The sequence below is a fragment of the Berghia stephanieae genome, chromosome 3 (assembly GCF_034508935.2).
Source record: "Berghia stephanieae isolate SIO BIC M18660-M18661 chromosome 3, UCSD_Bste_1.3, whole genome shotgun sequence".
In the NCBI taxonomy this organism is placed as follows: Eukaryota; Metazoa; Mollusca; class Gastropoda; order Nudibranchia; family Aeolidiidae; genus Berghia; species Berghia stephanieae.
Window position 1 is genome coordinate 66,933,322 of NC_088362.1, and position 10,738 is coordinate 66,944,059.

Genomic DNA, 10,738 nt, shown 5'->3' on the forward strand with positions numbered 1-10,738 from the left:
ACAGCCATTTCGGTGATAAATTCTAACTTGAAGGTATCAATAAGACTATAAACATTCAAGGTTACTCAAACTTTTGTTGTGTGTTGCACGTTACATCCGGCTGTTGGATGTTGTGAGCAATTTACCTAAACGCATAATATCAATAGATTAAATAGTTTGTCAGGATTTTGTACATTCTTTCAACTATAACAAAATCATATCGGTTCATATGCAAGGCATGGCCAGACAGGAGGAAGACACCCAATTATTTGAGTTTATCATGGATAATTGGCATTTGCCGCCTTTCATCTTCAGTTAGAGTGTCATGTTTGAGCACAGTCATGATAATTATGAAATTGTATACCTATTTGCCAATACATTTTGAAATTAATTAAGCATTTAGCCAGCACATGATATTGACAATGTGAAACTAACCGGAATTAGAGTTTGTAATATTCATATGAACGATTGAAGATCGTGTGAGAGAACAGCGCGAAAGGCGGTCGTTTTAAATGTTTTACTTGTGCTTTTATATAGAGCAATATCCACCAAACGTGTTCAAAGCGCTTTACAATGGGTCCCTGACTAACAGCATCACGTAACACGTAGAACGAGACATGACGCTGGCCAGGCGATATTACAATTTTTCCAAATAGACAACGTTGTTAACGGCCAGGTACTCATTTTACACCTGAGTACGGCGACAGATTGTGAGTAAAGAGCCATTTCCAAAGACTCAACTATGCGCCGAGCGAGGCTCGAACCCAGGTCCTTCCGATCCGAACGCGATTGTCATACCACAAGACCAAAATTCTGATCTTTTTGGTTTTAAATTCAAGCTGAGCACATTTATTCTCACCCTAACATTTAACCGAATTGAGATGATAGGTTACATATTTCGAGCCAACAGGAATGCTCCCACTGTAAATAAATCTCATTGCGCCTCGGTCGTGGAACTTTGATTTATAGGATAACAAAAGCGGGGTGGGTGTGTCTACGCTAAATTTATTATTGATATTGAACTCCACGACCTTATAATACTGTTTGCATCCGGGCGCTAGTGTTGATTCAATTAGCAATTGACATAAGACGACCGTACCACTTTCCCTTTGAACTCGTGAAGGCGTTTAGGGATAGATTTAAGGACCATAATAAAATATTATACCAATAAGGACCATATTATTATTGTTGTATGCTATCGGCATTACATACTATAGTTACAAAAGGTTCGTAGGGAAATAAGACAAAGATACAGTGTTCCATCCTTTGAGAAAGTCACGTGTCAGTGATTGGCAGCGATTTACGATTATGTGTATTATATATACATACACACATATAGATGTAAATTATATATATATATATATATATATATTATATATATATATATATATTTATATATATATATATATTGGGGGGAGGGAAACTGGATTATGACCAATCGTATTAAGATGGTAATATGTCGGGTGATTCTTTAATAATAAAAAAGCATAATTCAGCTTAACTTATACAATGAATTAAAATTTACCTCTTTATTGAGGAAAGTGGTTTCGTTTCTTTAACTGAAATTTCTGTGAAATTTCCTAATTGTGATTATTTTGAATTCGATCGAAATTTTCTTTACCTGATTCATTTCGACATAATACCAAATTGAGGAGGTGGGTTACATATAGTTCATGTTGTGTGCCTAACTTGGCCGTACTTGTACATCGAGTCTAATAATTGAATAATAATCCTGTAAATTTGATTAACAGCCCGTGGAATTATTTGCAGTAAATATTGCGGTGAACATCCGTGTTAAAATCTTGACAATATTACGTTATTAATCGAACATTTGCCTTTTTAAAGTGTATGTTTACATCCCCCCCCCCAACACACACACACACACACACACACACACACACATACACACACATGCCTTCTTTACATACTATAAATATCGAATGATAAATCTGCGATCATAAAATTTCATTTCATCAGCTGGCTGTTCTAGGACAACAAACTTCGTCTTTCTCCCTTTGACTCCAGAAACCCTTTATAACATATCATATCAAGCGACGTGCCCGTATAGATAGTATGCAGATGACGTAACTCAGGCCTTTGTTATTGTTTTTGCCATCCGCGTTTGTGAGTTGTTCTCACTAAACTGTATTAACCAGACTATAAAAGTTCATGGTTACACAGAGTTTGTGTGTTGGTCCGTTATACTTCCGGATGGCAATGTTGTGAACTCCTTGGCCAAGCGCATTCTATCTATAGGGAATGAGATTAGTGGAAGAGTAGCGTCCCTTGATCGGACGTCACCGGCGGAAAAGTTATTAGAGAGAGAACGTCATGTTGGTTGTGCGCATGCGTCTCTCGTCCTCGTCTCCGGTGAAAGCGGCATGAGACACTTCACCGAAAGCGAGGACGAGAGAGACGCATGCGCAAAACCATTTTGACGTTCTCTCTGTAAGGTGATGTCCAATCAAGGGACGCTACTCTTCCGCTAATCTCATTCCCTATTAGCAAGTCTGATTATGGGCTTGATTGAACATTGTTGTAATGGACACTAATTTGCGTTGGTTTGACACGACATAATATATGCAGGTCTTACATCCGAGCCAATTTATGGGCCTAGTTTAACATTGTTGTGATGGACAATATTTTGCGTCATTCTATGAGGTTTTCATTACAACAATGAGCCCATAAGGAATTGGGTTGCACGTTGGTTTGAGAATATTTCCATTACAAAAATGAAACCAAACGATTTGGGTGATCAGACCTGCAAATAAGTACACAAGTCGACATCAATGGATTAAGACAGCTCCCTGTTTGTCAAACAATCTTAGACTTGAAACTTTTCTGATGCATTTTTAATTCATTTCTGGGAATTTTTCACAAGTTTTTGATTTAACGTTAGTCGGCATATGATATCGCCAAATTACAAAAAAAGCTTTTTCTTGAACGATACACCTCGAGCGCGTGATAGTAAAATACTACCAACTGAAATTCCTACATTGAGCACAATATGATTCAATAGTTGGATGTCACGTCCGCCCAGCAACCAGCAGCTTGATTCTAAACAAAGAAAATCGGTACTTTTTATTCTCCTTCTGGCTAGAACTTTTTCACATATCAAGCGATCAGAATGTATAAAAGTCAAAACATGATCAGCTTTATAATGTTTTTCTCCTCTGGATACACCTTTATGCTCGTCGGAGAAATATTTCATAAGGGCGTCCGCCATTGTTCCGATAGTATAGAACCAGTTACTAAGTTACTATGCGTCATTACGAGGGAAGTGACGTCACGGCTGTTGAATCCTATTATGACTCACCGTCTCAAAACGGCATTGTGTCGGGATACATTGAACTTAAAAAAGAGAATTTACATTTAAAATGATACGAAATACGAACTTTAGTTTTTGCAGTAATATGAAAAAAAAACTAAAACTTTAGTAATTATATAGAGTAATATCCACCAAGCGTGCTCAAAGCGATGATACCTTATGATGTCGTTTGCCTTCATAAGAACAAAGTGACTAAAGGAGTGCATGCTTCAATATGACACGAAACGAACACCAACAATTTTTAAGTTATTTGCAATGCATTTTCCTATCGATCTTACTTAAATTTAGAAACCCAAAACTGCTAAAGTGATACAAAAGCTGAAGAAAAAAATCGGGAAAAGTTCAAATTCCAATAAAGGCGTGCCAATTTGCATGCGGGTTATGTGTTCTGTCGATTATGCCACTAGACCCCTGTGGATAATGTATCAATTACATTTGTTAAATTATGATAACATTATCCCGTTTAGGATAGAAGTAAAAACTAAAAATCAGTGACCTATAGCTTAAGGTCCAAGGTCTAAGGGTTGTGTAGCGTGGAACGGACGATAACAATTGCTTGCTATCCTTCTAACGGGACGCTAGTTTGTCGCAAAACACTTTCCTTCAGATCTAACGGTCCAGCTCCACAATCTCAGTGGACAGAAGGGTCAGAAAAACCTCTTCTACACCTGCAGTCTATTGACGATCTGGTCTCTTTGTCTATCAGGGAAATGTTTTACCAACTGAGCTATCCAAACCTCATTGGAAAGAAAAGAGAACAACAGTATGATGTCACAATACTGGTCCAAATCTCCCCGAAACTGTGAAACCAGTTATCTGGGGGAACTGGATACATACCTTATGCAACTGATCTTCTGGTTTCAGTGATGGCATCTTATTTTCTAACTAAATAAATGATAGTTGTCAATTAAGATCATCCATCCTCTCTCTGCAGCTCTTGTACCCCCCCCCCCCCCCCGGCCTTAATCATAATAATTTGCCAATACCCACTGCCATTTTTTAATTTAATATGTAGCCTATTCATTGTTAGTCCCCCGGAGGATTGGCTGCACACGTCCAATGAGTTTTGAACTGGAAGATAGGAAGAAGCGACGGCGCGACTTCTGCTTCCCATTAACTATTTATTTCCAATTTAATCGGCCAGATTGCGCTCACGTCGTTCTGCTATTGATTTGATAATAATTATCCAATATGATTTCCATGTTACATTATAGAAGATTTCATTAACACTATCACAACCTGCCAATAATTACAGGATATTTTGCCGCTCACTGACAAAACACGGTACTTTTATTTTGGCCAAAAAAAAATGAATTCAAATATCGATGAATTCTCAAAAATTATTGAACCTGTATGAATTGTGGCAAGTTGAGGGTCATCTATATGTATCTATATTTAGAGTAAGAAAGGGTATATTTTGCTTTAAAATACATATATGATTGAGCATTCGTAATATTTCAATAAGAAAAATGTAGTTTTTGGTTTGTTTTGGTTTGCTTTGTTTTTGTTTTGTTTTTTTGTTGTTTTTGTTGTTTTGTTTGGGGTTTTTTGTTTTTTGTTTTTCTTTTCTTTGTTTTGTTGTTTTTTGTTTTTTTTTTGGGGGGGGGATTTTTTGTGTTGTTTTTTTATTTTTGGGCGCTTTTTTTTTGTTTAGTCTTTTTAAATGTTTTCCTCTAGAGCTTTTATCTGTTTCTCCCTGTTTGATATGTTTATCTAAAAGTATATGTGATGTGTAATGTACAATAATATATTATTACTTATGTATTAAGGGCATTTAAGGAACACTTGGGCCATTTTAAACCCCAGTTACCGATATGATATTATAAAAAAAAAAGAAATTCTTGCAAAATTAAAAAGGCGTTTTGTTAAGGCATGCCTTATGTGAAAGCATTGAACGGAAACATGACATAACACCATAAAGAAATTATAGTGCTTTGATATGGGATGTCTCAAAGCATTGATAGGGGACCCTGATATGCATTGATAGCTTCAATGATAGAACATTCGATTTTCAGGCAATGGCATCGGTATCACTTCAAAGTTTGGCGTGCCACATTATTTTTTTTTCTATTCCTATTGTTATTTTTGTTGTTATTGTTGTTGTTGTTGTTATTATTATTATTATTTTTGTTGTTGTTGTTCACATTGTTGTTGTTGTTGCTTTTGTTACTGTTGTTGTTGTTGTTGTTACTGTTGTTTTTGTTGTTGTTTTTGTTGTTGTTTTTGTAAACTTGATAACATAAAGTGTCACAATTTATCAGGACGGGTGGGATGAATTCCATGAATAGTTAAAGATCATGTTAAAAATTTACAACAATTTAATCACGATATGATTCGCAATACGTTCAAGGATATCTCATTAAAACATATCAAATTGGAAATGTGATTCCCTATTATTGTATCTCATGTGACAATGACGTTAATAGAAGAAAGCGACCCGCTATAAAAGCTGTTGAAAAGAAACTAAAACAAAAAACGAAACAATAAAAACAAAAAAGAGTTGAGTCGATAGCATACAAACTTGACTGGACATCAAGCTTCGGCAAAATATATTATAATTTTTTTTTCTACAATGAATTGTATTTGGTCTTTGTTTGATGGCGGGTGATGAGGATTATTCTTATGTCGTGTTTCCGTTAAAAGACTGAGAAGAGTTGGCTGTTCTTTCACCGGTCTCTGTTATCACCGCCCAAAAAACCTCGAATGTTAGAAACATGGCCGAGGAGGGCAAGAAGTCCTATCTAATGGATAAGGCAATGCACGGCCAACCGGGGAGACCCGGATCGAGCTCCGCTTGGGGGAATCTGGTTTGTTTTTTTTTTGTTTTTTGTTTGTTGTCGTTGTTGTTGTTGTTGTTGTTGTTGTTGTTGTTGTTGTTACTGTTGTTCTGTTTTTGGAGCTTTTATTATTTAATTATTTTTTTTGCTGTTGTTGTTTTTGCTAGTTATTTTGGGTGGTTGTTTGGGGGGGTTGGGGGAGGGGGAGGGGGTAGCTGGAGGTTTTTTTGTGAACAAGAATCTTTTACTCACTGCCTACGCCTCTGTCCTTTCTTGAGATTGACCCAAAATGAATATATTCCCTTGCGAATAAATTAAAGTAAATGTTATTCTATTATTATCATTTTGTTTTGCTTTTGTTTTGTTTTTTTTAATTTCATTCAAATTCATTCTCTCTACCATTAAAAGACAGCTCTTTCCTTGTGTGAAAAAAAAACGTAAATCATTTTATTATAAAGTAAATTTTCGACCTACATTTTAGAAGCCGTATTTAAAATTGAAATGGAATTATAATGAGAAACTAACAAAAACAGCATTCTCACAAATGATCAATTCGTATCTAATTTAAGTTTATGAAAGTGGAACGCTCGTTAACACTAGACGATTCTGGAACAATTAATTCTGACGCCAATGGCATTTCTTTTAATTATTCAAGAGAACAAAACGTATAAAATTCTAAAAGTAAAAGAAAACATTTCGACAAGACCGTTTCACTCCAATGGTGACAAGTTTTCAATCTCTAATAATGCATGACGTTTGATGTGATTCTTTAATAACGAATCGATATCAGGAAATTAACACTATTATATTCAATCGTTAAAAGCAATCGTCAAACAATCGATAAAGAACAACTTTGTTTGAGAAGATGCGGAAGTTCTTTGACAAAGTTAAACAATATTATATTTTTATTCTTCTCTTTGTCTTCTTCTCAATATTCCTCCACCAGCTCTCAATATTATCGTCCTCTCTCCCTAATTAGCATTTTCCTCCTCGTCATTTTCTTCCTCCTCCCCCCCCCCCTCCTTCTTCTCCTCCTCCTCCTCCTCCCATTCTTTCTTTTCTTCTTCTTCTTCTTCTTCTTCTTCTTCTTCTTCTTCTTCTTCTTCTTCTTCTTCTTCTTCTTCTTCTTTCTTCTTCTTCTTCTTCTCTTCTTCTTCTTCTTCTTCTTCTTCTTCTTCTTTCTTCTTCTTCTTCTTCTTCTTCTTCCTTTACTCTTACATCCTTCTTCATTCGCATTCTCACTTACCTATTAGTACCAATAATTATTTTTATTTTCCTCTTTCTATACAATGAGTGAATTGAAGCAAGCCATTTGAAAAACAATAAATAATTCGTGTTCATTTTCGTGTATTTCACGACTCACCGTAGACAATTGACCAAAGGCCTTTATATATGGAACAAAGCATGTTAATTTGGCATGTTGGCATAAACTAGGTAAAGAAAAAATGGAGTTTAAAATTAAATCAATCAAAATTTGAGAGAGAGAGAGAGAGAGAGAGAGAGAGAGAGAGAGAGAGAGAGAGAGAGAGAGAGAGAGAGAAGTAACTCAGATACCTAACCATAAGAACTGTTGATTATAACACGTCCAAGATACGATCCCCACATCGAATTCATTATACTCGGCAATTCAGACAGTTCTTTTAAGACTCGTTTTTATCATGTTAAGGATGTAATTAATGGTACCTGATAATGTCAACAAAGGAAGCCAGTATAACACGTATCTTGCGAAACGCAGAGCTCTAGAGAAAACGATATTATGCTGGTGATAACATGTCATTATACAGGCCAAAAAAAAAAACCGCATGTGATAACGAAAGAAATTAGAAGCAAGACAAACCATAGTGATATGTGGTAGATCTTGTCAACTTTTTTTATCTGTATCGGTGTAAACCGATGTGTATTTATTTGCAGGTCGATGACCCAAATTGTTGGGGGCTCATTGTGGAAATATTCTCAAACCGACGTATTATATTGCCCATTGCAACAAATTGCGTTCGACTATCAGCCTGCAAAATTAGATGTAAACAAAATGTCGAAAAGTAATTTAAAATAAAAATAATCATTAAAAATATATAAAGTGTGGCTATGTGGTCTTGTGGTTTGACACTCGCTTTTACACCAAAGGCTCCAGAGTTCGAGTTTCGCTCTGAGCTTGAATAGTTGAGTCCTTGAAAAAGGCTCTTTACACATATTCTCTCACCGTATTAATGTGTAAAATAAGTAACTGGCCGTTAACAGTGTTTTCTCTGTTGGCCTAACCGGCCTCATTTCTCGTCCTAAATGTTAAGTGTTGTTGGCTAGAGACCTCTTATGAAACGCTTTGAGCACGTTTGATTGATATTGCGCTACGTAAATGCTCAATATTAAAGTTTAGGTCATCCCTAGTTATGATTGCATATTCTTTCTCCTATTCTCTCTTCGATACATAAATAAACTTAACCCATTTATGATAAATTCCATTTTCAGGCCACAAACACCCCGATATAACAACAGTTTGAGACGACAGGTCACATATTATCTCCCCCTGGATTTTGTTACAGATAACAGCATTAAGGGATGTTATCTGATGTCATTATTGTTTAATGAAATCGTTTTATCTAAAGTGTGCATTAAGTCTAATGATTAAGACGACGGCTATGTAGTCTTGTAGTATGAAACTCGCCTTCGGACCGGAAGGTCCAATGTTTGAGTCCAGCTCCAAGCTGCGTATATCTGATTCCTCGGAAAATGCTCTTTATTCACATTCTCTCGCCATACTCAGGTGTAAAATTTGTGCCTGGCTGTTAACAGCGCTGTCTCTGTCGGGGAAAAATGTAATTTCAGCTAACAGGCGCTTTGTCTCGTCCTTTACATTAAGAGCTGCTGTTGGCTAGAGATCCCTTGAGGAGAGCTTTGAGCACGTTTATTGGATATTACGCTAAATAAATGCTCAAGTTCAAAGTTTAAAATGTTATAAATGTATTTTTACAGATAACTGCCTTTATGTATGTTATTTCGTGTCATCATAGTTTAGAAGGAAAAAAAATGTTTATCTAAAGTGCTGATTAAGTCTGGGAGATAAAATCGATGCTCCTAAACCAGTTAACTGCCGTACGCTGGAAAGGCACGCATTTAAAAATTTGGCCTGAAAACTTGTCCTTCAAATATCGAGCGATTTAAATGACCCTCATCTTGGCAAAAACTCTCATTGAAATCGATCGAAATTTGAAGGGCGAATTTTCTGGCCAAATTTTTAAATACGTGTCTTTCCAGCTTACGGCAGTTAACTGGTTAAAACTATTCAATGCGGCTTGTGGTCTAGTGGTATAACACTTGGCTTGTGACTTGTTTGGTATCAGATCGAGTAATTGTCCGAAACAGACTTGTCTGTAGCGAAAACCATGTTATGGCCCCTTGCAAGTCTTGTCGAACATGACCTGCTCAACAGCTTTACACGGGTGGGGGGTGGGGGTCCCAATCCAGCAGCAACACTGGACATAAAGGACGTGATAGGCTGTATTATTTCTTTCCGACAGAGACAACGCTGTTACGGATCAGGTACTTATGTTTCATTTGAATATGGTGAGAATATGTGAATAAAGGGCCTTTTCCTAATACCCGACTTTGCGTCAAACACTTCGGGATTCTAACCCTCGACCAACAAGCTCAAGCCATGAGACCATTAAGCCACACAAAACTTTAAAAATTGAATAGATGTCTTATATATATATATATATATATATATATATATATATATATATATATATATATATATATATATATATTATATATATACATATATGCTCTTTAAACGAAATGAAGGTCCCGATAGCTCAGGGAGAGAGATCAATTAGGGTGAAGGCATGATATTTATCAACTCCCTGTCCACCTTTGGTGGTGGTGGTGGTGGCAGTACTTGTAACAACAGCAGTTGTTGTTGGTGGTGTTGTTGTTATTGCTGTTGTTGTTGTTGTTGTTGTTGTTGTTGTTGTTGTTGTTGTTGTTGTTGATGATGATGCAATTATGTATCTTTCTTTAAATGATTATGAATTTCCGAGCTATACCTGCTCTTTATTTTAAAAATTACTTTTATTGTTATGTCCTTTTCATAAATCAACGTTCCTATTCCAAACCATAGAATAATAAATTGAATGGCCTCATAGGTAAAAAAAAAGTATGTATTTTACCTCTTTATTCATAAGATGAAGTAAACTCCTATGAAAATAAGAAACGTCCCTATTCAGCTTCGAAAGAAAGAAATAGGGAGTCACTCTTAGAACATCTGACCTCGAACTATGCTTGTTCACATTCTATCTACAGTCTAAACACGTAGCTCTATCTAAAACTCTGCCATCTCTGGAACTGCTGCTATCTCACAAGTTCATTACATAAATCCACCTATGCATTAGTTGACAAGTTCCCGATAAAATAACAGGCAATAAATCGGTTTCCAAACGCCACATATAAAAGGGGCGAATGCGCCGACTTATCGAACGCGATTTCCATTTCACCACATAGGTTGTTTGTCCTCGTCAGACCCTTTTGTTCTCTCTCTCTCTCTCTCTCTCTCTCTCTCTCTCTCTCTCTCTCTCTCTCTCTCTCTCTCTCTCTCTCTCTCTCTCTCTCTCTCTCCCCTCTGTGTGTGTGTGTGTGTGTGTGTGTGCCTGTGTGTATT

General features: G+C 36.3%; 1 protein-coding gene across 4 annotated transcripts in view; it reads right to left on the reverse strand.

Annotated features, from left to right (window-relative positions):
- The window catches only part of LOC144968253 (uncharacterized), a 16,593-nt gene extending 6,055 nt beyond the window's left edge, over positions 1-10,538 (reverse strand). Inside the window, exon 1 of one of the 4 annotated variants that reach the window (XM_078906422.1) lies at positions 10,251-10,538. Coding sequence is in view for 2 of the 4 variants with exons in the window: in XM_078906420.1 (XP_078762546.1) it covers positions 7,768-7,888 (121 nt within the window). In the remaining 2 variants the exon portion in view is untranslated. Of the gene's footprint in view, positions 1-7,638; positions 7,921-10,250 lie in introns of those variants that run through there. The other 3 variants (XM_078906420.1, XM_078906423.1, XM_078906421.1) reach the window with 3 other exon arrangements.
- Between the last annotated feature and the right edge of the window lie 200 nt (positions 10,539-10,738).